Genomic DNA, 27,889 nt, shown 5'->3' with positions numbered 1-27,889 from the left:
GGAAAAAGCAACTGGATGTACATTTCCAAAATATAAGAAATAAAATAAAACCTACATACAGCAACAGTGTTTTGTGTCGTGTAGGCTCCTATGATGTAAGTAACGGGCCCAGTCTGCTAGCCTGCTCCCTAAAATATCACTGGTCTGCTCATTTCTATATATAGGGCACCAACATTCTGCATGGACTGGTTGCATGGCAACATGTGCAAATGGCTTTAGATACCTATTAGGTCCATAAATTACCATATGGCATATATTCAAGACAAAAAACAGCTACAATTTGTTGTTGACAAGGGAAAGCTGGACATATAAAGGGCCCCATTACCTTCAGTAGCTTAAGGCCTCATCAAACCTAAATCCGACCCTGTATATATAGGAACAGAAATAAAAGCTCCTGAGGACAGTAGAGGAGACCTCATAAGATGATAAGCTGAAGCAGGGTTTTGAATTAAGGTTTCCAAATTACTACTGGGGGTTTTATGCGCTGGAGGGCCGCCACCCACCCGTGAAACCGACACCAACTTTGAGGTAGAAAACATGATACTTTTCACAAGAAAACCATGAACTGCTATTGTCTAAGCAGGTCTGGTGTGGAAACCCTGATGGAGCCCGCCACCATCATACACCATGTAATGAATGGAACTTCTTACCGGCCCCAGTGGAGGGGCATATCCTCCAGCTAGCTGTCTTTCTCTACTCAAGGAGGGAAGCTGGAGAAACAATTGATGTTACAAACATATTGAAATTGTGTACAAAAATAAGATGAGAAAATAACTCTTAAAGGGTAATCTAACAGGCAAAGCCATTCAGTAAATTGAGATGGGCAGAAGGTAGATCATCTGGTAGCTCTCTGGATTATATTAAGTGGTTCAGAAAGGACGTATGGCAAATCTAGTACTCAGAACAAATTCCTGGGTTCAGAATTCTTAATGTATACCTTTAACATTTGGCTCAGGTTGGTAGATTTAAATTCTAATGAAAAACATAAGTCTGAAATCTGTCCACTCCTAATTTAAAACTGCTTGCGTACTACATATAAAACAAAGCCTTTGCCTACCACTTCTAGAGTTTACCATAACCATTGAGTCAATCACCCATCTCCTACTACCCGCCTGAGAAAAACCCCACCCCACCCTCCCACTATATACAAGGGTCTGGCGACTTCTGTTTCATGTATCTGAAGAAGTGTGCATGCACACGAAAGCTTATACCAAGAACAAACCTAGTTGGTCTCTAAGGTGCTACTGGACAAATTTTATATATATAAACTGCGTCAGACCAACATGGCTACCTACCTGACTCTCCTAGAGGTACTGCCTTTCTGACACCACCTCTTTTGTTCATTCTCATAGAGAAAACTTTCCTAACATTCTTTGATTCAGCCTTCCTGACCCTGCTTTTGTTCATGTACCCCTGAAAGTGACATTTATTATGGTTATGAACCTCACTTGGTGTCCTTGGTCCAGTCACTCAGTCTAATGCCACTCAACATTACTGCAAGGATTGGTGGAGAGAAGAGCTACATGTTCCATCTCTTGTTCTTTGAAAGGGGGAATAAAAATACAGAAGTTTATTCTGTTCCTGTTGGAGAGGAACATTAGATTGTAATGGCAAGTGTGCAGAGCAAAAAGGGTTGCAATAGAAAAGGGAACAAGACTGGGCCACTGCTGTTGATAACAAGAGCCTTTAGTAAATGCATACAAAGCGATTCAGCACAGTTAAGATGGAAAATCATAGCACTCAACAAAATACATTCTAAAAAGTTACGTTTTAAAATACAGCCTAAGTTAAAAGTCATGACACATGACTTGCTAGACCATTTAGCTTAAAGGTATCACAACAGGTTAGAATTGTTTTGCTTCAATTCCTCCTCTCTTTAACCATGCTGTAATGTAGGGCAGTTTGTACAGTAAACACTCCAATAACAAGTACCAAGATGCTTATGTAACTTTTAGGGGCAGACTATATTAGACTATTGTCTTAGAGGTACCTACCCAGCATCATGCCTGTTTGTGTTAAACAGGCACACAATGAGCGCTAACATCACTAGGTATTTTCTTCTCTTCTGTATAAACTGATAGCTTCCTTCAAGATAAAGGAAATGAAGGCTAGCATTGGCCTAGCATTTAGTTACCTCTAAATTACAGTTCAATAAAGGTGGAAGTAGTAGGGCCTATTCTGTACATAATAATTTGAAGATAGTTATATTATTGAAGTGCCTACCTTCTAGGTGCATCAGAGCCAAATACAATTTTACCAACTCTTTTCAGAGTGCTCACCTGTCAGGTCATCCAGAAATGGAGCTGGTACAGAAAAGTAATCTAGAACACAGTTCACTTAAAAAATACGAACTCTTCCCAAAAGATTTCAAAACAGATCTATAAAATGTAGATTGACATTTTGTTCTTAGAATATATAAAAATAGCTAATGCTTCCATGAAAATTATAATTTTGCCAATTACCTGCAGAATCCATATATATTTTTTAAAAGACTACTGAATATGAACTACCTAATGCCTGATTCTTTGAGCAGAATCGGTGTCCTTTTATGTCAACCAGCCAGAAATATCTGACTAGAGCTTTTTCTGGACAAAGGAAAGGATTTCAGTTTCAAATCCAATAACTGAATAAAGCTGTAGAAAAACTTTCTTTTCTCTGGTGAGCAAAAAATTTGACCTCCCATTGATGTCTACCAGATACAAAATGTCACCATTTATATGTGAACCTCAGAAACAGGGTCAATCCAAGAAGCCAAGACATGGAGTGTTGTATGCTCCAATTGATAAGTTTTTTGCCTTTGAATCGTAGATCTGCTCCAAATTGTAAGGAGGAAAATAGAAGCTCTTCAGAAACCCTTCCCTAGGCAAGCCTCACTCAGTTGTCAGTTTGGCCAATACAAGGCTAAAATTCATAGTATCAGTCATCTCAAACAAAATGACACCACTTGTGGCCTCCCTTTCAAACACTTCAAACATGCCTGGAGTATAGGACATCTACATCTAAGTGTCTAAAATCAAATACCAGTCCTATCCGTTCCTATCAGTTCATCACTCAATGCAGCTTTTGTAGTAAAGGTTCTGTTGGGATGAGTAATTACAACAAACAATATTAATGACAAATGGGCCAGCTCACATGAATATACCCACTATGTAGGGTGGGGCAAGTGGGATTGTGGTTGCCTGACTATTTCCCTCCACCATGAGCACCTGCTGTCTCTTCTCCAGGGCTGCCAGATGTTCAAATATAGGTGTTGCTTGTATAATGCCTGCACCCACAAAATCCAGTGTATAGGTTTGAATCACATGGTTGCTTCCTAGATTCTATGTAGCATATTTGTCACACCATTTGAGTCTATGATCACTAGATCTTTTTGTGAATAGGCATTGTGAGAAGCCGGTACCCACATATACATCTCTAAGAAGCCTACAGGTGTGACAGAGGAGTTCACAGTGAACAAAGTGAGCTACTGCTTTGACTCTGGTATTCCATCTCACGTAGGCAGTATGTTTGTCAGAATTCCACGTCCCCGGGGCATTTTTGTAAGGACTGGCAGGTGAGTGAGGAAATATTCTTCAAGCAAGTACAGAGGTAGATGGCCCTTGAGCTGCAGAGGTTGATGGCTCTTGCCCTGAGGCAGCAGTGGCTCCTGTCAGCTGGGAATCTATCAGCTCATAATTACTGGTGTCATCACTAAGGCTCTGCTCACTCTCCAGACTTGGGACTGCCCAGATACTACCATGGCTGCAGCCAGAGGAATTCATTTTGAAATGGTTGTTTTCTGGGGAGTAAAAAAATAAAATAAAATAAAAGCTATAAATGTGTTGACTATTAATAAACACTAAGCCACAAATATTGTTCAACAGCCATTACATACTATTACTGAATTGCTCAGGTCGGCTGGCACTCTGCACATGCCCTAGAACTACTTTACTAAGCTTTACAAGTGAATGTGCAATAAGTATGGGACTTGCAAACACAACAGGTGGAAGCAGACATTGGTTTATGCAAGCTATCCTCCCTAACCATCTTTTTGGCATATTCTTTTGATAAAACAAAAAGTGGGACAGTCATTTCCACTAATTCCTCCAAGTGCAATAGCCACTGTGGCATGCAATAATCTCCAAATTAAAGATCACCAGTACTGTACCTCCATATGTACAAGTGTAACTTGTGAGTTCACATACACATGCAAATAGGGACATGGGCAGGCCTGGTAACAATATTCCATGAACAATGAAATCCTTACATGCCTAGGTGTAAATCCCACTGAACTCAAAGGAGCTATGTAGAAATATATAGGACTGCAATATAAAACTCTAATCCTGACTATAGTTGTCTAGGAGGAGTAAACCAACTTAACACAATAAAGTGTACTTGCCAGTAGGCATACACTGATTTGAACTGCACAGCAGCCACACAGATCCATTTCAAATTATCAAGTCTAGTCATTCCTTTACAGAATTCATCGTAGACTTTTCTTGTTTGGAAATTCAATAAAAGTTTTGAAGATAGCTTTTCGAACCTTGTCTCCTACCTGGCTTGGCAGAGACATATACTCCCTCCCATGAGTAGTTAGCAAGGTTCAGGGGTTGTGTCACCCAAGGATCCTCCACTACCACTTCTAGAGTTGTACGATCCTCTGGAAAAGGCTGCAAGAGCCCAGTCAGCAGATTCATCAGGTCTGAGGACAACAAGGAGATGAAATAATATCAGCAGCTTTTATGCTGGTCTTCAGCTTGCCTGTCAATTGTACTTAGATTAAGCACAGCCAATGCAAGTTTGATAATCTGAGCATAATCTTTAGCATCCATCCCCATAATTTAGAAGTGTTGTACATATTCCTCCCACAGCTTCCTTCCTTCCTTCCTTCCTTCCTTCCTTCCTTCCTTCCTTCCTTCCTTCCTTCCGTCTTGCAGGATAACCTTTGCTTGGCTATGAAAATGACTGAAATGGAGCCAAGGTTGCCAAATACACACCTTAGACGGCGCAAAACAGACCAATACAAGTAGACAGGTGACTTTCTGGTTCAAAAGCTAGGACTTATGAACTATTCCATGAAATACGCCCCCCAAAAAAGTGGTTTTTAAGCACTGACATTCATTATTTAATAGACAAGTCACATGAGAACAACCCAATAACTATTGAATGCCACCAACTTCCTGGCATACCTGAGGGTGGACTGGCACATTACATGCATATGTGCATAAAAAACCCACATGGCTGCTTTTCCTGCCTCAGGATGGGAATCTGGAACTGAGAAGGGATGAGAGGCAGGAGAAAGGATGAACACCTTCTCTTCTACACAAGAAACTAGCAATACAGAAGTTTGGGTTAACTTTTACGACACATGGATAGCTGCTACAGCCAGGAAATGGTTATATTGTGTGTGTGTGTGTGTGTGTGTGTGTGTGTGTGTAATTAATGCCCAAGAACAATTAGGTTGGTGTTCATGTCACACCAATCATCATAGATTGAAGTATATGGACACAATGGGCCAATAGTAATCACCTCTGACAATGCCCCATGATGATGCCTAAAGTCACAAACTAACCTGCAGGCTTGTATTTCCAAGCTCACTGGAGGCTTGACTGGAGATGGAGGGAGGCATGAAAGTGATCTACTTCCCTACCCTCTCTAGAGCATCCAAACAGAGCAAGGGAATATTTCCTTTGATCCATAGTCCCATTCCCACTAACTGAAAACCCCATGTAACTTTTGGGGGGCATGTCAAATTAAATGCACACAGAAACCAAATATAGTTGACTTGCCCAAATTCCATTCCCCTTCCTTTCAGTCAGTAACTCTTTTAATAATTAGTGAAATACACACCATCCGACACTTTGTAAGGCGGTCTTAGTACAGCATCCATAGTTTCTTCCAGCTCACAAAAAGGATTTTCTCCAAAGACTATGGTATAAAGAGTTATACCAAGTGACCACATCTCCAGTTCTGGTCCCAAGTACCTATAGAAGAATGCATAGTTCAAGTCAATAATGTTCACACACACACACACACACACACACACAAAAAAAAACTCAAGCAAATGGGGAATTTACTTAAAAGAAAACGCAATTAACTATCATGATATCCAGGCAGCAAAATAAACTGAAAATGATTCCTTACCAACAGCCAATATATTTCCCCCCCTCCCTCCTACCCACAGCAGATATGGTTGAAGAAATGGTGGTTGTGGGTGGGTCTGTGATTGGTCAGGGATCAAGGCTGTCAACCTTCCCTTTTTTTGCGGGACATTCCCTTATTCCAGCGCCGTTTCCCGCTGCTATCCCGGATTGTTAGATATCCCATAGACTGTCCCCGGGACAGGTGAGGCTGCTGATCCCTTATTTTCAAACCTGAAAGTTGACAGCTATGTCAGGGATTACTAATTCAGCAATAAAGAGCAAGGAAGATAAAAACACTCTGTTTTTCTCTACTTTATTCTTAAGTTTGTTTTACAGGTCCTACCCCCAACCAAATCAAGCTACTGTTGGGCAAGATCTATAGGTTTTCTTTCAAACTCATACATACGGATTTCCTGAGAGCACTTCTGGTGAGCAGTACTCAATTGTCCCACAAAACGTATAGAACAACTTGTTAGGTTCCAGGTAAGCAGCTGAGCCAAAGTCTATGAGCTTGATAGTGAAATCTTCAGCAATTATAATGTTCTCATCCTTGATATCTCTGTGAAGGATGTTCTTACAGTGCAAATAGTTCACTGCAGACACCAGCTATTGAACACACAGAAAAGACCAGAGATCAAAATAGGTATCATTGCCAATAATATTTACTAAATGTAGAAATATTATTTTGGCTTTCCCCCCTGAAAGGTTTAGCTATTTAAAAGAGGATATACATAATCATTTGATAGATTTGTTTTCCTCTTTTTTATAGTAACTGGTTATAATATTTATCAGTTTTTTAATCCCATCCTTCCTTCAAGGAGGTCAGAGTGGCTTACATCATTCCCCCATTTTATCCTTACAACAATCTTTTGATAATGTGATGACCTATATCAAAAAGAACATGATGCATTTCTAAGTCTCTCTGAAATAAAATTTCCAATAGCATGAGGGGTTGTTTTTGTTGTTGTTTAAGTAAACAGCAGCTGCAGAGGTCCCCATTCTAACTGAGATTGTGACACAGGAAGTCTTTAGCCCCTACCGTGAGCTCAGTTCAGATCCCTCAACCACCATAACTATGTTCTTCTAGACAGCTTTCCGTACAATCAACTAACAAGTTGCAGATCCAGTTCATTCATGTTCTTTCTACAGATTTCACTTCAACCAACTCTTACCTGTCTGAATATGTAACTTGCCAAAGGCTCATCCAAATTAGGTTGGTTATCAATGAATGTGAAGAGATCCAGGCCTGACCCATGTCTCTCCATCACCAGCTGGAAGAACTGCTGGTTCTCAAATACATCTAGCACCTGGTGATAAAGAGTACTGCTTCAACTTCACACACTTTACACCCGCTCCCATCCCTCCTTGAATAGGAAATGATCTATTAAGTGCAGGCTTATGTCAAGCTTACATTATAGAACAATTAAAGTATATTCCAATGATCCAAAGACTAATAAGATAATGCAAATCAGGAATAAGCAATGGAAGTTTAGGAGGATTTCAACTTCCAAGGTTTTCTATGGAAACATTAACTAGATTCCTTGTACAGGATAACTACTTAAGCCACATGGGCCTTACTGTATGGACACCTGCCCACATAGTATCTATTAAAAGCCACATTTGTCAAATAGCTGTCTTCTAATTACATTTTCATCTTCTAACACCAAACAAAATGAATCTGTGCCACAACATCCAAACATGCAAGGAATTCACCACAGTGGTACCTGTGGTTATGAACTTAATTCATTCCGGAGGTCCGTTCTTAACCTGAAACCATTCTTAACCTGAGGTACCACTTTAGCTAATGGGGCTTCCCGCTGCTGTCACGCCGCCGCCACACAATTTCTGTTCTCATCCTGGGGCAAAGTTCTTAACCCGAGGTACTACTTCCAGGTTAGCGGAGTCTAACCCGAAGTGTTTGTAACCCAAGGTGTTTGTAACCCAAGGTGCCACTGTATATGAATTTAGATAGGCATTTGCATATTGGATGAACAGTACCTTAATAATATTAGGGTGCTGCAGCTTTCTCAGAATTGTAATCTCTTGAGTAACTCTCCCCAGCTCAGGATCGTCTACCCAGCAGTAGTCCAATACCTTCCCTTTCCAAATGAACTTCACTACAGCCTGGGAACAAAGCAAAGCAAATGAGGTAAAGTTGGGGAGTAAACTACTTTAAATAAATAAAACCTTTAATTGCTATTAACATCTAATCAGTGAATCTTAAAAGACTGTACATTTACAGAACAATTCTTATTGGATTGGGGGGTGGCATTGTGGAGCTGTCATCTCTTGAAAAGCCTTGCCAGTTCACTGTAGCCAGCAACATACCAATGCAAAATTACCTAAGACTAATTTTCAGTTTATACAGTTATATAAATTCTCTAAGAGAAAGTGACCCAAAATATGAGTTTTCAAGTGTCTACTTATAGCCTGTACTGATAGGGTCACATGCATATCACTTTGGAAGTAATTCCATAACCACACACCACTTTATTGTGGTCCATAGACCCACAATACACGGTACAATAGTAAATATCAACAGTAAGGTGTAAAATTGGGCTTGCTAGCCAACAAAGAAGGTGAATTCCATAACCACTGGGGCCATCAACAAGAAAGCTGTCTCTTGTGCCCACCAACATGATTCATCTTGCCTGTGAGCAAGCCCTCCGGCAAAGTTCTTAGCATATAAGGTTTGTACATGTAAAAAGGTGGTATTTCTGGTGTTTTAACTAATGCACAGATGTGCTCACACATATTCATTACTAGCAAGGAGAAAAAACCCCAACTGAAAATTGCAGCAAAGGCTAGTTCCACTGACCCTTCTGAAATGCTATTTATATTGAACCTGTGAGAAGCCACATCTACACAGAGCTTTAACAAATGTTAACAATTTATCTAGAGCATAAACTCTTTAACACAGTGAACAAGACCTGAAGAAGAGCCCATCTAGTCTAGCATTCTCTTCTCATGGTAGCCAACAAAATGCTTTAGGTTGGTGCCATAGCAGGGCATGAGCACAATACTCAAATCACTGGGGGTGAAGGAATCACTGGCAGAAAACAGTGTCAAGCAACTCACTTTGATTGGAAAATAAAACAGTACTATGTATGCTCATATCTGAACTCTGAAATCTAGATATGTGAAGGATTTTGGAAACTACTAATAAGCACTTCATTCCAAAAATCAGAAGGATTATCAATGAATAACATTTGATAAGTAGTTTTGCTTTTTCACCTCTTTGCAATCCTTTTTGCACCTGGCTGTCCAAACAAATCCAAACGCTCCTCTGCCAATGAGTGTAAGTGTGTCATATTTCTTTCCATAGTCTCCCTCGCAAGCTCTCAGTCTTTCTAGTTCTTCAGCTCTTCGTGAATTCTCAAACACAGGGGTCGCTTTGATCAACTGCAGCAGAAAACACAGACAGACGCTACAAAATCAGAGAACTAACTAACATTTGTCTAATCTAAAAAAATAATGAAATACCCTTTGTACAATCCTACCAAACATGCCAGTGACCATTCCCAGCAAACTGGCAATTCCAGCAATCATCACTAATTGCTAATGCATCATGGTCAAACCTGTCAGTCAGGCTTCCCATACCTTTTTATTGTTAGGAAGACTGCTCCAGAATAACCAGCAAATAGCTAGAAGGTGGCTGAGTGTTCTGAATGGGCTAGGGGGCATTTCTTCTCCTCCCCTAGCTAAGGATAATATAATATACCGGTAGGTCATGGTGTATCTATAAAGCAGGGATCAAGAATGCTTTCTGCTCCACAGGTCAGATCCTTATTAGGATCAGTCTCATGGGTCAAATTTGACAGGTGGATGGGGTTCCCCAATGGTCAGCCACAAGCAATTATGATATCACATGACTGGCAGGTGGGCAACCCTACCATCCTCTAAAAATCCCTTGTGCAACTATTAGAATCATTTTTTATATTTGATTGTGGATGTTTTTTCTGTCTTTAATCTTTATTGTGAAATTACTTTGAGATGCTTCATTGGAAGATAAACTAAACAAACAAAATAATAAAAGCTTTTAGTCAGAAGCAGTCACTAGGCCACTGTATTTTCCAGTCAAAAGTTCCATCTACCAGCCGAAATTTTTTTGGGCAGCAGATTTAGGAATTGGCATTGCATCCCATTTCTTGGGATGCATCCAAACTAGTATACTCATCATATTTCATTTCATTTTTAACCTTCATTAATCTTGGCACTCTCTTTTTTAAAGCAAACCAAACTAAAGCAAAATGAAGCTGACTACTCCGTTTTCTAAATAAAACGGAATTTGTGAAATTACACCTGGCACCCATGCATGCTTCTGAAAATACAATGCAGTTTGCAAAAGGCCAACCTGACAATGGTGGGGAGAAGACAGGTTTACACAGTACTGGGAGTGGACTATCTGGGGATTTTGAACCAAGTCAAGTTAGTTTCTGCCAGAAGCAATTGACTTGTGATACTAAGGGTAGATGAAATTCAACATCAAACCAAGGCAATTGTTCCACCAGTGCAAGCATTTCTGCTTGCCAGAATGAGCTCTCTCTTCTCTCCTCCCCCTGTACAGTGTTCTGAGGGTTCTCCAGGTTCTCCTGACCCCCCCCCCCAAGCCGACAGGGGAAGGGTCTTGCTGTGCTGGCTCCCACTAGTACAATTCTTTAGTTGAATGTGACCTACAGTGTGTTGCACATCATATAGCTGGTTGTTTGTGTAAAAAGAAACAAACATACCAACCAGCCAAGTTAGCAGGTTTGCCTACTATTTTTATTTCATGCCCAAAAGTCAGGGGCAGGGCTTAAAACAGACAGAAGATCCAATATACTTACTTCTGCCAAGCTAAGTGCAGAGACGTCACTTAGGTTTGGGGAGGAACTGGCCAAACTGGAAAGTAAGAACTGTGTTTTTGCTGCTGCTTGTTTCCGACTCTGAAAGTGGTCTCTCATAACCCAAATGCAGAAGAGGGCAGCAGGGTCATGCAGTTCCACACGTTTCACTTCAAAAAGTATAGCTGCAAAAATAGAAAGCTTGTCAAGAAGGCACTCTAATACCCTAAATAAATGGTGATACATATATTTATTTAAACTCTTACCCTGATAGCGAGAATCTGAAATTCACAAATGTTTTTTCACTGGATAGGCTTTTAAAAATATAAAACGTGTAAATTCTTAAACATGAGCAAAAAGGGCTTAATTAAGAGCCAAGTAAATAAATAAATAGTAGAAGATGGAGTTTCATCACTGAATCTTTTCCAACAGAAAAATACTCAGTCCTTTTTAAGAAGCAGGTTGATCAACATCATAAGCACATATGATCATTCTAAAGCAACCCATGTAGGAACACCAGAGCTTTGGCCTTCAGACAGCCTGCTGTTCACTTTATAGGACTTACAAGCACTCCGATAGCTGACCAGCCCATTTGCAGTGTAAAAAGTTAACCATAAAGCTGCTTGATGAAAATTAAGGAAGAGTTGACAAGCTCTGCCTAAACATTTTGGCACACCAGAAGTTCTCTCTCCTAATTTCACTGCCAATCAAGTACAGATTGAATTCAAAATGTTAGTAAAATCAAATTAATGTTTTCCTCTGCTACTGTGTTTTTGAATTCCGATCGTGGATGACCAATGCATTAAACCACAGCTTGTCTCTTATTCTTGAGTCAACAGGTTTGTTTTATCATTCCTTGCCTGCTTCACTCACACCGAACACCAGCTTCATGTAACCTTTCCATGCACACTTATGCCCAATTAAATATACTAATGCAATAAGCAAAAATGTCTACTTTGAACTTACCGAGTCGAGAACCATCTCTGTGGTAGCAGTTACCCGAATAGTTGCCTTCTAGGATCTCGTTGTTCAAAGTAATTGCTGAGGACTGTACAGCTTCTTGTTTCACAGGAGTTGATGTTAACTGTGCCATGCTCTGCTGCATTAACGGCACGAGATCTTCCTGGGACTGTACATCACTGTGTAGTGAACCTCCTTCTAAATGTTTCCCCATTCTCTCTGCAACACTTTTGTCCTCTGAAGCACAGCATGTAGAGAGGTCAAGGTCCACATACCCTGAATGCTTGCTAGAGAGTAAGCCCTTCCGATGGCCTATTGGAGAACCGTCGCACAGTAGGGGGTCTATCTGACCACTTATAGAAGTATTAATTTCCTGGTCCATGGGCCGCTCAAGATCTTCCTCACTTAACAATGGAGGCTTTATTGGTCTAGCGGCAGCAGAGAAGTCTGAATTCACCTCTCCGCTAATCCTCAATGTCAGGTCCGTCAACCCACAGCAAACAGAATCAACCTCATCACTTGGCTTTTTACCACCCACAATCTCCAGTGCAGAGACATCACAAGGTATTGATGATCCTGCTGGAACGGGAAGGCTGCTGCTCCTTTCATCAGGTAACAAGGCTGATGAATCCTTTGCTGAATTTTCTAGTTCAGTATTTTCAAACCTCAAGCTCTTTCTACTACTTGTCAGATTTACTGTTGGCAGGTCATCTATGATCCCGTGAGTGTGTTTGGAACACGGCACTTGCTTGCTACACATGGGCTCGTCCAATGTGGGAGTCCCACAGGACACCTGCACAGCATCACAAGTCACACTTGCCCCAAGCCCTAAATCCTCTTCTAAGGAGCATGTCCCAGAAGTCTGATCACCCATGAAAAAATTCTCTCTTTCTGAAGACGTAGTGGCATAATGGCACTTCATGATTTCATGTGGTGAACCAGAACTGTGTATCTCCAAAGGGTCATCTTCTTCTTTATGAACTAGATCAGATGCGCACCTGGCAAGATTCTTCTCTCTCAGTTTAGTTCTACCTTCCAACATGAATGGTTCAGAATGAAATCGTTTTGGAGAATGTATTTTGTACTGCTGGCAGTCGTTTAGTTTTGCAGCCTCTGTCTCAGGGCATCCTCCATCCTGTGAACTCTCAGAAGGCAGCGCTTCATTATGGACCAACGCATAGTCCCTGCTGCGTAAAAAAACAAGTTACTAGTTGGGTCATAATGGATGAGGGAGCATCTTCCCCATTATGTTACATTCCTTGCCCTTCCCTATCCCATGGTGTAAGATCAGGAGATCCCACTGGAGCTGTCCAGTTCTGAACATCAGTGGCAGCTGGATACCCAATATCCTTTGGTAACTGGAAAAACTTGCCACATGCAAGTAAAACCTACCCATTCACTGGTGTGACTGACTCTGGAAGGGATGATACAACAGAAGGCAGGCCACTCCCTCTGTCCAGCTGGGCATGGAACTCTACTCCACCGCTGCTCATTGTAGCGGCAGATTGGCACGTCATTATTTCATGCGAACCAGAATCACACATATCCAATGGCCCATCTTCTTCCTCAGATGCGCACCGGACAAGGTTTCTGCCTCGCACTTTAGTGCTACCTTTCAACACACACTGTTCTGAATGAAACCGTTTGGGAGAACATACTTCGTACCGCTGACAGTTAGCAGGTTTTATAGTCTCAGTGCAGCCTCCATCACATCGACTCCCAGAAGGCAGCACATCCTCATGGGCCAGCACATCGCTGGAAGGTGTATAGCCCCTGCTGTGAAAGAAGACAAGCTGCTGGTTAGGTTATGTTGAATGAGAGCAGAATCTTCATCAGTGTTTCCCACACCCTGATAAAACATCAGAGCCAGCTGCGTTCCTAGTGCACTTTTGTGACTGTCAAAACCTACCCATTCGGTGCTGCAGCTGCCTCTGGGGAGGATAACAGAACAGAACACAAACTACTCCCACTCTTTGGCTGGGTTTCCTTCCTGGTACAGAGTTCTGCTCCATCACTCCTTGCTAAATCCTGTTGCTCTTGCAGCAAAGCCGCAAGAAGTGGGCGAGTGCCTGGAACAAAGAAAGAAAACTGTGGTAGGTTGCAAGTTTTCAGCAAGGCATGCACTGGAAGACTCTATGGGCCATTCGACATGTTAAACGTTTTTAATGGCTAAATGGCTCCCCACAATGTCTTTTCTGCTGGATATGAAAGGTTAAATGAGATGTAAGTGCTTAAAATGTTAAAAATTTAGCAACTATGTCTTGTAACATTTACATACTGACATTTTAACACCTCAGGCAATCCTTCTGTAATGGCACCCAGAATGTGGAATTATTTCCCTAGAGAGTCAGCTGTCCCTTACAATTAGTTACTTTTAGGTATCAATTCAAGACATACTTGTTTTCTCAGGCCTAAAATACTGGTTGAGAGGAATTGGCTGCTGGACTGTTTTGCAATCTGGAATTTGCCTTAGGTTGTTGTTATATATATATATATATATATATATATATATACACACACACATACATACATATAATATAATAATAGTACCTCTCACAGTTAGCTAAAATTATGTTCTTGAAGTCTCGAGCAGGCCATTCTAAGGCTAAAAGAGCAGTTGTTTAAGGGAGGGACAATAACGCTGCTTATTTAGTGTGGACAGCCCTTCCAGGGGGCATGCATCAGCCAGCCAGACAACAAAGGTTAACACCCTATTTCCTTGAATTGCTGTGTAGCAATTCTCCAGTGAGGAACAGTTTCTAGTATCAAGATCCATGAGACATATAAATTAAACCATGTTTCAGGTAACTCTGTGGTACAACCATTTCAAGTTGTTATCCTTTTATTTTTGCAGATAGATATGTCCGAAAGAAGTGAGAACAAAAAAACTTCTATCAAGAGAGAAAGTGTGAATATGACATTCCATTCATTATAATGTCAGATCCACTCCACAGCCTATTAAAAATAAAAAAGCATAGCTTTTTGTTGCATTTCCCACCTCCGTAAATTTACCTTCACTTCCTTCCACCATACCACAGCCATCTACCTCGGTTGCTTTGAAGCCCCCAGAGGAGCTCACATTTTCTGAGTCCACATCGTAACTTTCTCTAGATTGTGGGAGTTGTAAAGAGGAATCATCAACTCTATCCATGTACTTATAAAAACCAGGAATCAAGAATGTGATGTTCTGAAATACAAAATAAATGTGATGAAATCCCTCCTTTACCCCTCACTGCATACTGAGAAATACCAGAATAATATGTGACTGAATAAAAATACCATACGAGTAATCTTTGTCCAATATGCACTTTAAAAACCATTGTTGTACAATGTAGTTTGCTTCTGAAACTTTGAAAGTGAGTTCCCCCCTTGCTTTGGCAGATCTTAGCTAATTTCTGACAATTTAGTCACAGTGCACCACTCTATATTATGCCACTGTCGAATGGCGTCCCTCCACCCAACTAATCCTCAGCAATCAGCAGTGGACTGGATATACTTCCCAAGTGGTAGCATTCCCATGACTTCACCATGATCTTTCTCTAGAGGAAAACAAAAGCAACAACAAAACAATACCTTCCCTAGCAGCTCCTTTTTCTCATAACCAAAGAGCATTAGAGAAAACGTATTGCTGATTCCATAAATTGTACCATCCGCTTGAACAGTGATTAGTCCACTGATGGTGGTGAACACCCAGATGGAAGCACGGAAAGAACAATCTACAGGGGAGGTGATGCCGGTGTCATCTTCTAAAATTTCAGCATCAGGTACTGGTGCAGGCTTATCTGGTACAGGGATGGTGTCTTCAACAGGTAAGTTAACTTCCAGTTTCAGGCTGAGAGGAAATGTTGTCCCCTCTCTTGCTCGGCCAACAGATCTCTGAATTTTGATATTCTGGGGAGAGGAAAAGAAGACTTGTAGCATAATGCAAATTTAAGCAAATTAAAAGCTCAGTGACAGTGGCCAGGAAATCAGTCACATGAATTTTGACAGAAGGCCTTAAATGACTATCACAGAGTTATGCACAAGAATCAATCCATGCAGAAAACTTTAAATCTTGTGAAGTGGGGACTAACAGATGGAAACAAAGTGGATCTTGTGAACCTTTACAATTACAGAAAGACCTATATTTCAAGGCTGGAACTCTAAAAACACACCATCTATTACTCAGCAGTTTGAAGATTTTACTGCTCCCTCTGCATATTTACATGTGTATCTTATAATCAACAATCTCATGTAACTATTTGGACATGGCTTATATTTATACATTTAGAATACGTTTTATGAATTGTCCTTTTTTATGCATTCTTATTGTTAATAAGAACAGACTCCTCTTCCCCTTTTCCTTCTATATGCAATAAAGAAGAAAAAAGAAACAAATTACCCAAATAACATTTAAAAGAACAGCTAAGTACTGTATTTTTTGCTCTATAGGACGCACTTTTTCCCTTCAAAAATGAAGGGGAAATGTGTGTGTGTCCTATGGAGCGAAGACGCCATAGCCCCGTGACCCTCTCCCGGCTGCAGAGGTGACGCGCGGCTATGGCAGCAGTCTCTTTAGCTGCGCGCCACCTCTCCAGCCGGGAGAGTGCGCGTGGGGCTAAAGAAGCCCCACTTACCCTCTCCCGGCTGGAGAGGTAACACGCGGCTATGGCAGGAGCCCCTTTAGCAGCGCGCCACCTCTCCAGCCAGGAGAGCGTGCGCGGGGCTAAAGAAGCCATAGAAGCTTTCTGCTGCTCCCCGACCTGCTCTTTGGGGCTGGTGGTGGGCTTCCCCCCGCCAGCCCCAAAGAGCAGGTCGAAAGGAACCTGAAGCCTGGAGAGCGAGAGGGGTTGGTGCGCACCGACCCCTCTTGCTCTCCAGGCTTCCAAGGTAGCCGCCTGAAGGCAACTGAATGCACCTTAAACGGCACCTTGTTTCAGAGGGGGAAAACGAGGGGGGAAATTCTCCCCCTCTCTGCGCAGCGCCTCCTGCCGCTTCGCTGAAGGGGCGCTGGGCAGAGAAGGGGAGAATTTTTTTCCCTTGTTCTCCCCCTCTAAAACAAGGTGCGTCCTATTGTCCAGTGCATCCTATGGTGCGAAAAATACGGTATAATTTACATCACGGTACCTTTGGTATTTTCTTGCCAGGTATAGGAATTTGAACAGATGGAATCATGTCTGTTATGTACTGACCAACTACTTCTTCTGATGAGGCATAACCATAGAGATGAGCAAAAAGGAGGTCACAGGAAGTAATCTCTCCCTTAAAATGAGAGTTACAAGAATTAGGGTCATGAGGATACTGCATTCTAAAATATTAGTTCTTGACAGTAATTAAGGTAAAATGGCCAAAATATATGCAAAGAGGGTAAAACTATTCAGCACCACTAATTCAGCAGACTTGGTCTCAATGAAATGCCACTTTAGATGGATGATGAACTTCCTCGTGGTTGTTTCTTTTTATCCCCTGAAATCTAGCTAATTTAGATGCATTTGTTTTATTTACAATATTTTTAGGATGATTTTCTGTCCTACAAAAAGCCTTCAATAAGAAACAATAATTATTAAATCACATTTTTTTTAAAAAATACAATCATTTACTTTCTTGAGTGCCTTGCAAAGCCAAGCAATCCCTTCACATCAACAAAAGTTCCTTACCTATCTCAAATTACAGCAGCAAGGTTAAATCATTTCTTTAAACAATTCCAATCCCCAGTTTGTTGTTTTTAGGGAGCCTCCAGTCTCGTGGGCCTAATGAGGCACGGTCCTAATTTGACCCACAAGGGCATTTTCCCCAAACCATGCCCATCTGTTATATATCTGTTATATATTCCATTATACAGCAATGGAAAACTCACCTTTAAGCCTATTCCAAATTGTTCCTCGAGCAACTAGATTCACTGGCAGTCCCTATCAGCTGATCAGCCTGCCTGCAAACCCCACTGAAAACAGCTTCACTAGGGAGTTCTTCATCACAAATCCTCTAGTATAGAAGACCTCCAAAAGGAACTCACAATAACCACCGATCACCTGATTAGTGGTGGCAGAGAGCCTCATTGAAGTTTTCTGTTTGCAGGTGTGGTTTGATTTCAAACCATACCTGCAAAGAGACATTCCACCACCACCACCACCAGTCTGCAGAAGAAATGCCCATCTGTGTGCATAAAGTGAATCCAAATCACACCTGCAAATGGACTTCAAAGTGACCTCTCTGAAGTTGGTACCTGATGCCATAATGACTTAAGATGATAAGAAGGCAGGCAACACTGTCCACCTGTCAAAGGTTAGCCTAAGGGAGGTGGGGAAAGGAAGGATCCTGCACACCAGCCAGATCTAGTTTACCAACCCATTTTAAGCAAAATGTTGTTCAAAGGAAATGGGTCATATGAAAATCACTAGCACAAAACAACTGATGAGCATTTAATATATATACCTTATATAATGACAAAAATTGGCTGGTAAATTGCTTTGTGTGTGATGAAAACCAAAATTGTTTCAATAACTTCTAGTACCCCATAACTGTAATTGATAGCTAGTTGAAAGACATTGCTGCAATTTAAGCTAACTGGATACTCACTCTGCTTGTGAAGAAAACAGAGGCAGAAAGTCTTTCCACAGGCTCTAAAACCACCACACAGTACTGACTGCAATGGGTTTTCATTCTTCTCATCCATACAGAAACTGGGATTTTTTCATTGCTATGGGAAATAACATCTACCTATTGATAAAAGACAGTGTTAAATTTCTAATCTGCAGTGCTTAAAATTTGATCAGCCATGTGACAAACTTTCAGCGACTGACTTTCAATACAAACCTTTTGTGTTTTTATTTGTGGAATTTTGCAAATATAATAGCTTTACTATATGGGATATGCAAGTGTGTAAGCAGATATGCATACAGTACATTACTTCTGAAGGTGTTTAAAAACCGAACAAATTTTAAAGTACCTCTTCATTAAATATGAGCAAGAGCAGCCTTATATTTACATGTTGGCTTCTTATAGGCCCTTCTGTGGCTATTAATACCTATATGAGTAGTAGTAAAAATTCAGAAATGGTAGCATATACATTGCTGCTATAACAAATATTCTGTTCTCACGTACCACAGTTCCAGGAACTACTGCTTCATATTCAGCATCATCATGCTCTTCCTTCAGTGCTTCCATAATATCCCAATTGGATTTTGAAATCATCTGAGATAATTTCTGGCCAATCACCTCCTGAGTACTGTAACCAAGAAGCTTGCAGGCTTTGTCATTTGCAACTAGAATCTAAAACAGAGGAACAAGAAAAGTAAACTCAGCTTTTCTTCTTCTGTTAAAAGTAGAGTTTGATGCTATTTCAATGGGGAATGAGCTCTTAAATTTACATTGATAATCCAAGTTACTTTGTACAGAAGCATTCTTATACATGCTTACTCAAAAGGCAGAGTGGAGCAACTGTAACTTTCTCCAGATCATGCCCAAAATATATGACCAGGACAAATGTCTGCTAATCACTGTTTCACAATTTACCCTCTAAAAGAGATACTGTTTTCTTTTCAGTTTTATCTGCGTACTGCTCAAATAAATGTATTGTATAAATATCACATTAACAGTGCACCATAGCCTTGTTTACTAACATGCCTTCAGTAAGTGACTCAAGCTAACATACCAACAAGTCAGACAACTAGCAAACTACAATATTATGGGTTCTCAGATATAGGCAGCAATCTCTAGTTAAAAGAACAATTACTTAATTGGCCCTTAACAATAAAAGTGGCATACCAAAAACAGTTATTACCAAACCACATCCAGCCCCATTTTGGTCTACAGTTTTACAGACATAGCCAGCTGCAGCTGCTCTTAGTGAAAGGGCCTGTTTGCAACTCCAACCATACACAACAATGTAGCAGCAAAGCGAAAAATTATCCATATAGATCCCATTACATTTTCAAGATAAGACATGGAGCAGACACTCTTTTCCAATACTAAAAAAGAGCAAAAGCAGTCCGACCCTATTCTTTAGCTATCAGCCAGCTTCCTTTCACCCCAACTTGGCTACTCATTTAACAAACTAGTTAGCAAATTCAAAATTGATTCAGTAATCTGCCTTGCCTCTGTCCCATGCTTCAGCTGAGCTATCCAATTTTTTTAGTTAATTTGTACAGCACAACAAGGATGTTCATTCATTTGGATGCTAGTCTGGTGCAGTATCATTAATACTTTTAAAGTTTTAAAAAGCTATGATCAGCTTTTTAAAAGAAGAAAAACTGTTCCAGGAAGAAATTTGTGACATTACAGGGATCAAACAACCTGCCTTCTGAATGTCTGACATCTGATTTAACAGGAAGAAAGGTATTAAACCCTCACCATAAAGTCAGTGCTCAAGAATAAACTATAAACCTGTACAAACTGTAGGCAGTGCAATTCCCCAGTTCAAGTTATGTACATTGCTACATGCATCCTCATACTACCATTCCTCTAACCACTTAGTTGTGCAGCGGCAGCATAGTCACCAAACTTTATTACACTGGGCCAAGACTCCTCACTACACCGGTACAAAGTGAAGATAAGCACTCTTGTACAAGTCAATGAAGAAAATACTGAACCAGGTGAACCAGTGCTTTGACTCTGTGTAAGGCAGCTTCCTGTGTTCACATATTTGGGGTCTCGTCATGAATCAGACTGATATCAAAGGTTGCAAGCATTGTTAATGATTTTTATACGGTTATTTTACCATAGTTTTCTACACACCACTAAAGAGAATATTTGTATACTAACAAATGTACATGTACACAATGAGTCTTTAGGAAGGGGGGGTAGTTTTCTGTATCTGAAAAGTATGATTATCTTATATTAGTGCTGCACTATAAAATTACAAATATCTTTAGTTTGTTTGATTTTTTCCCCCCCCCTCACACACACTGCCTGACCCAATCCAAAACCACTCGTTATGATGCAAATGAATTACTGCAATATATGTATAGTACAACTACAACAGGCTTTCCTACCCAGGGGTCCTCTACATACACATTCACAGTGTGCAATTGTGTGTAAGGTAACACTTTACAAAAGCTAATTATTACCTCAGTTGTTCTGACATCCACAGTGAAAACAGCTTTGTTTGGGTTGCGCACAGCAGTTGCCAGAGCCTGGATGGATTCTTCCAAAGTCAGAGCATTTAAGAGAGAACATGAAGAGGTACTGCATATTGAGCAAGAAAGGGAATTGTTTTCCAAATGAGTCCAAGTGTTGTGCAACTTACTAGCACAGATGTTCTGGGCAGCTAACGAAGATAGGCAAAAGGAACTCCATCCATTTTCTGAGAAGAAAGGGGGGGGGGAATTCCACAAGTATCTGTCATTAAAATATATTATTAAAAGATTTCAAGACAGCCACATATCAACTGTTAAAAAGAAACATAGTTACAGGCAATAATTTGTTTTTTAAAAGTTACAGGGAAGAACTAAGCATGAGAAAAAGATTAGAAAGGCAATTGTGTTTTAATGAATTAACCTAGAGACAAATGACTCATTCTCTGAATACTGTCTCAGAAAGCACAGGGCACCTGTACCAGATATCAACCATTATATGACAAGATCCCATCAATGGGAGGGAAAGGATCAATAATGGCAAAATGCCAAGCATCTAGTCAGCAAGGCTCAGCATATTACAAAAAATCATGGCATGCCTACAATTCAAAGACAATTATGATCTGTTTCTGTCCAATTTTCCAATAAACTCCTCTTTCGTTTCTATCCCATTCCCTTAGTGTTCCTTTCTCAAAGCTCTTTTTGAGAAACACAAGCATGTCCACATGATTAAAGAGTTGAAAATTACCCCTCTGTCTTTGACTAACAAATACATTTCATACATCTCCACCTGCCAAGTAATCACCTGACAAAGATGTTTTCTTCTTGCAGAGCCTGGAAAGCCCACTCTTCCTTTTCTTGTTTATCCAGGGAAATGACTTGCTTAGTTCTTCACAGACACCAGGATGGGACAAGGCTATTGTAGAACCCACAAGGGCCTCTTTGGATGGTGACATGGTCATGCACGGACTAGAGCACTTCCGCCTAAAAAATCCAGCCTCTGTGAGGGAAACAGAAGTTGCACATTAATATCTCAGGCTGTACATAGCATTCAGTTTGACTGAACAAGATTCTGATATGTTGGTAAAGAGGCAGCAGGGCAAAAACAGGTATTGTGGGGCATGGGGAAGTTGGACAGCAAAGAGATGGCCAGTGAACATAAGACAACTCAGCAGGAGAAGGATGACCTGAAGCACTGAAACAGGGGATAGAACTAGACAGAAGCCAGCAGAAACAGATGCCATTAAAATGCTTAACAGCAATTACAGTTGGAAAACAAAACCTGCATTTAGGCAAACAGCAGCCAAGCACAGGATAAAAGCTACTTGGCAATTTATTTCCCTAGTGGAGAGCCTACCAAGAATGAGCTGATGGGCAATGGTCGAGGCTGCTATTAGCAGTGGAGAAAAGTGGTTGAAATCACAGCTATATTCTGACAGCAAATAACCTCCATCACATGATGGGGAAGGGGCACCCAAACCAACCCACATTGTTTGGGAATGTAGTCATTGACTGATAACAATCGGACGTTTCCAGAGTCTACTATATGGAAGCAGGGGAGAACTAAGTTTACCCAACCAAGAAGGAAGCGCCCTCTGCGCATGTTCAGAGGTACCCTTTATATTTAAGCCTATATGTACCGGAGCTGGTCCCTGGGGCTGAAGACGTGCTCCGGGGCTGAACCGAAGCACCTTCCTTCCCGCTCATCCCAACTTCTCTTCACTCCTGCCCGACTTCAGACGCAACCGCCTTCCTGCCCGCCCGCGGGTTTCCAGGGGTCGACCTGAGTAGGCCGAGAGCAGAGTCTAGAGCCAATGAGACGCGGCAGAAGTAGCGACGGACAGTTGGGCAATCCAACCAATTTCGAGGCGGGGGGCGGAGCCAGCCCGCGCTCGGAGACAAAGAAGTAGAAAATCCCGCGCAAAACGGTTGCTAGGGACGCGCCAGCAACGTTTTATAGAGCCATGGGGGCGGGAGAGAAAGAAGCCCAACTCCGTCGCTTCCCAGTCGTCAGGCGGGGAGGGAAAGGGAAACATGACGACTTTCTCTTGCCCAGCGAATAACTTTCTCAGCATGAATTTCTTCCACTGCCTTATACACGTTTCAATATATCTGCATGTTTATAGTCCTCACGCAGCTTGTGGTCGCTTTAAACACAGCATATTCCAAATTCTGAGTCTGGTCTCTGCCTTCCCTCGTCGTTAAACAGGCATTGGATGTGTTTTCGGGTCAAGCCAATGAGCCCCTTTCTTCCGTGCTATACGCAGCTTTGACTACCCCTCGCCTGTTCCCGCCCCGCCGCCCGTTTTTATTGCCGTTTCATCTTCCGCCCGAAAGTTACTTCCCCGCCTTTTGGTCTTCCTTTCTGTATCCTTGAGGCCAAAAGCCAGCCACCCGCCACCACGCTCACTTATCCTGCGTTCTCCTTCTTGCCCCCGCCTTAGTATTTACCTCCTGCTGAACTCCTCAACTCCAAAGCTAACAAGCAAATTCTGGGCTTGAAAAAGCTTCAGGAGACACCTGTTTGGTTCCGCTTTACTCAGACCGATTAAACTGGGGCTGCGTATACACCTGAAGCAATTTTAAAACACATTTCCCTCGCCTCCCCACCAAGAACCCCGGGGACTGTGATTTGCCCCTCATGCTACAATTCCCAACAGCCTTAGCAAACTACGGTTGGCAGGATTCTGCTGTGCTCTGAACATTTCCCTAGGAAACTCATTTCTCTTTTGGGGACCATTCTGTGGGGGAAAAAATAGGCCTATAGAGATGCAGAAGCAAGGAGTTTCCCCTGGGGCATCTAAGTTCTCAAATCCTGGCAGCAGGCCAACCACAGTAGTCAAACTGCTGGCAAGCCAGCTGGTCTTCCAACATACCCACTGCTGCTGATTATCACAGCTGGCAAAGCCCTGTGCAGTTTGATTTCAAACTGTGCAGGCAAAGGAAAGCAGAAGGCAGAAGTCTATGACACCAGATGATTGACAGGTAGGTGACCTTGCCTACCTTCAGGTGGCCCATGGGGGTGGTGAAGAAGAAGAAGAAGAGTTTGGATTTGATATCCCGCCTTTCACTCCCCTTCAGGAGTCTCAAAGCGGCTAACATTCTCCTTCCCTTCCTCCCCCACAACAAACACTCTGTGAGGTAAGTGGGGCTGAGAGACTTCACAGAAGTGTGACTGGCCCAAGGTCACCCAGCAGCTGCATGTGGAGGAGCGGAGACGCGAACCTGGTTTCCCAGATTACAAGACTACCGCTCTTAACCATTACACCACACTGGCTCTCAGAAGGAGGTAAAGATCCAGCCCACTGAACAATCCAGTTTCCCACCCCCGATCTAGATCCTTTGCAGTCTAGGTGCAGGCCTGGTAGTGGGACAGAATCAGCCTGGGGGCCTCATAGATGAGATTTGTGGAGAGCGAGGCAGAGGGAGTAGGACTGTTCTTGATCTTTCTGTGGCTTTTGATACTTTTAACCATGGTGCCCACTTGGACCACCTCTGTGAGATGGGCGCTGGAAGCACTGTACTGCAGGGCTTCTGATCCTATTTGCAGTGTTGAGTCCAGACAGTAAGATGGGGTGGGGGTGTTAATTGGCTCTATGGTGCATATCAGGGCACCATTTTATCATCAATGCTTTTTAACATCTATATGAAGCTGCTGGGAACAATCATTAGGAGCTTTGGGCAGGATGTCATCATTATGCTGGTGCTGACTACACTCAGCTCTTCTCCATTACATCTTAATCAGATGAGGTTGTGCGAGTCCTGGACCAGTGCCTGGATGCAGTGATGGGCTGGATGAAGGCCAATATACTGAGCTTCAGTCCCAAGAATAGCTTCCTAAAAGAAGCAGTGGTGAGATTTCTTTTATTATTATTATTAAAAAAAAACAAACCTCCCTGAATCCCATGGTATTTTCAACCAGTCTCCAATCTTCCATTCTTTGGCAAGGTGTCAGGGCTTCCTGGATGAAATGGATTATCTAGATCCATTTCAATCTGGCTTTAAGTCTGGCTATAGAACAGAGACTGCTTTGGTCACCTTGGTGGGTGATCTATGCCAGGAACTGGACAGTGGGAATATGTGCCTGTTGGCTCTCCCAGCTCGTAAATCACCACGGCCGGATTCCACTCCACCACACTACCCAGCCACGGAGACTCTCCAGGTCCTCCTCGTCCACCGGCATTCTGGCACAGCTACTCCTTCGCTCATTCACAGCAAACACTCCGGCACCGTACAGCCAGACCTCCTCAACACTCTGCTCAACCTCAGGAACCCATCAGAGCAGCAAAAAAATATTCTGGGCGCATGGCCTGTCATGGAATTCTACTCATAGTGATCCAGAGCAGAACTCCAGTGTATAGTGAGCAGAGCAAAAACTTAAACACATTGCAGGATTCCCAAAAAATAGACCAGAGACAATGAATATTTCATCCAACAGAGCTTTACTGCTACTGAAGGCAAATGCGCATAATGGTCACAAATCCAATACATTTAGGATTGCCACTGTCCATAAAAAATCCAGTTGCAGTAGACTTAACTTAAACTTAAAATAACTTATAATAAGACTAAAGCTTAACAATATACAGAACACCATACCAGAAGAGAGATAGAAAGATAAAGTGAAACCCTGGCTCCTTCTGGCTTATTATAGTCAGCATGACCTTGACTGAAAGAGATAACAGACCAAGTTTAAGCCAGCTGTACTCAGCTTCTCTGAAGGAATAACGCAAACATCATGAACCTTCTGCTTGTTTCTTTCACACAGAAAAGCTTCCAGAACCCTCTTGAATTAATCAGAATAGGAAATATCTCTACACATCAGATCAATACTTTTTGTACTAAAAAATGCAGACTGACACTGTTGGGCCTCTCAGCAGATCTTGGGGTGGGATTTGGGGGCACTATTTTACAATGGCTCCACTCCTTGGAGGGGCAAATTCAGGTGGTGATATTGAATCCCAATTTGGGATATAAATACACTTGATAATAATAATCTGTTTTGCTGTGTTTTTAGATTTTGATTGATTTTTTTTTATGTAAGATGCCTTGGGTCACTCTGCGAGAAAAGTAACAGATATAAGAAATATTTAAACAACTCTGGCTCATTACAAAAGAAAGCTCCACATAACAAGCCATTAATTAATGGAATTCACTGCCACAAATGCTATTAACTTGGATGGCTTATAAAAGAGATGAGACAAACGAACAGAGAATTACCGGTAGTCTCTCAACATGGGCATTTGGGCATTATATCTAACAGAATCTCCATATACAGAGCCAGTGTACCACTGAATACCAGTTGCTGGAACGGGGCCAACAGCAAGGGTTATTGGATTGTTTGGTTACTGTTGTAAACCACCTTCACAGATAGTGGCTGGGAAACCCAGCCAGATGGGCGGGGTATAAATAACGTATCATCATCATTATTATTATAAAATATTAAAACAAATGAATTGTAAAAAATATAGAACATTAAAATGATCTATAATGAAATTAAAAAAGTCCTTAAGTGGACATTTATAAAGAAACCGGAGGCTTTTCTCTTGGGCATGGTCGGCCAGTTGGTGCCAAGGAAGGATAGGACTTTTTTATGTATGCGACCACAGCAGCAAGGATCCTGTTGGCAAAGTATTGGAAGATGCAAGAACTACCTACTCTGGAAGAATGGCAGACAAAGGTGATTGACTTTATGGGACTGGCAGAGATGACCGGCAGAATCCGTGACCAGGGGAAAGAGACAGTGGAAGAGGACTGGAAGAAATTTAAAATATATCTTAAAAATTGTTGTAAAATTGAGGACTGACAAGATGTCTAGGGGTAAGAAATAGAGAATTACAGCTGTAAACATTAACATTAAGGAAATTTAAAGAAAACTACTAGAGAAATTGACTGAAGGGTTGCTAAAGAGTTGTAAAACAAGGATGCAGTGAAAGGGAGGTATGGGGAAGTCATGTTTTAAATGTTTTTATATGTTTTTGTTTTGTGTTTTGTTTGTCTTTTCGTTAAAAAACCAATAAAAATTATTATATATATAAAAAAGAACATTAACACTAATACTGTATACACCTTGCTGTGGGTTTCCTGAAAGCAGCATGTTGGTCTCTTTCAGGGCCTTCCCAATACCTTTTGAGGCCTGTGGCAAGACATGCCACCTACACTTCCCTGCCCCCACCCCAATTAGGGTGGACGGAGCATCCCAAGATGGGTTGCCTCAGGTCACCTCATTGAGTAAGCTAGCTTAGTTGCTGCAGGGTGGACCACATGGCACACCTTTCTGGCTACTTTCCACCCTTCCGAATTTGCTGTGTGAGGCAGCTGCTACACTCTGCCTCATGGTAGAGCCGACCCTGGTCTACACATATTCCTTTGATCCAGCAGGGGTCTACTTGTGTATGCATATCCATAGTTACAGTATATGCATTTGATATATTTGGCAAACTTCTGGCGGGGAGAGTAAACAGCCCAACATTGCAATGAAAGCTGAAGAAAAACAGATGAGCCCATAGACCGCACACTAAGATCAGCCACCAAAACCCAGTTATCCAACGCAGGAAGTGCAAGCACCTCCTCCCAAGATCTCCGGGGATGGGCGAACGGCAGGGAAAATGTAGTTTAGCCCTTGCCCTTCAGCCACCCTTATTTCCCCCATTCCCCATCCCCCCAAAATTCTTATTTTTTTTGTTATCCGAATTGCTGGCATGGAGACAGCCAGCCTTCACATCCCAATGCAGGGGCGACCATGACAGCACGTCCCTACAGCTGACCGACAAGCACCGCGGGGGACGTCCGCTGCCCATCCAACCCCCCTGAGATTGTTCCACCCGTATTTCCTTGGCTTGCCGCCGAGTCTCCTAAAGGAGAACTACATTTCCCAGAAGGCCGCGGGTCCAGGCGCAGGCGCAAGAACCCCCCTGGGAGCCGCTGCGGCGAAGCC

The 27,889-nt window shown here is 41.9% G+C and overlaps 1 protein-coding gene across 1 annotated transcript; it reads right to left on the bottom strand.

The window, feature by feature from the left end:
• Positions 1–1,665: 1,665 nt before the first annotated feature.
• On the bottom strand, positions 1,666–22,761 carry PASK (PAS domain containing serine/threonine kinase). Its single transcript, XM_083740101.1, has 19 exons — positions 22,596–22,761; positions 21,761–21,955; positions 20,950–21,185; positions 18,986–19,153; positions 18,461–18,601; positions 17,012–17,146; positions 15,479–15,796; positions 14,918–15,092; positions 13,815–13,974; positions 13,298–13,681; positions 11,912–13,092; positions 10,949–11,130; positions 9,357–9,524; positions 8,121–8,246; positions 7,295–7,429; positions 6,529–6,728; positions 5,830–5,963; positions 4,535–4,681; positions 1,666–3,778 (listed from the first exon to the last, which is right to left on the bottom strand). Exons 1-19 carry the CDS (start codon positions 22,660–22,662, stop codon positions 3,573–3,575), a joined length of 4,458 nt encoding a protein of 1,485 aa, XP_083596227.1. The 5' UTR covers positions 22,663–22,761; the 3' UTR covers positions 1,666–3,572.
• Between the last annotated feature and the right edge of the window lie 5,128 nt (positions 22,762–27,889).

Source organism: Podarcis gaigeae (genome assembly GCF_964106915.1).
Source record: "Podarcis gaigeae genome assembly, chromosome: 5".
In the NCBI taxonomy this organism is placed as follows: Eukaryota; Metazoa; Chordata; class Lepidosauria; order Squamata; family Lacertidae; genus Podarcis; species Podarcis gaigeae.
Note: the sequence above shows the minus strand (reverse complement) of the source record. Positions and strands in the feature narration are given on the sequence as shown.

What these genes read in the sequence shown, in the direction of transcription:
- PASK (XM_083740101.1), bottom strand. Translation starts at nt 22,662, where the DNA reads ATGAGCGGGAAGGAAGGTGCTTCGGTTCAGCCCCGGAGCACGTCTTCA. An exon ending in CTGTTTTCTTCACAAGCAGA is followed by an intron (nt 17,147 to 18,460) that starts GTGAGTATCCAG and finishes TCTCATTTTAAG; the next exon opens with GGAGAGATTACTTCCTGTGA. An exon ending in AAAAGGAGCTGCTAGGGAAG is followed by an intron (nt 15,093 to 15,478) that starts GTATTGTTTTGT and finishes TTTGTATTTCAG; the next exon opens with AACATCACATTCTTGATTCC.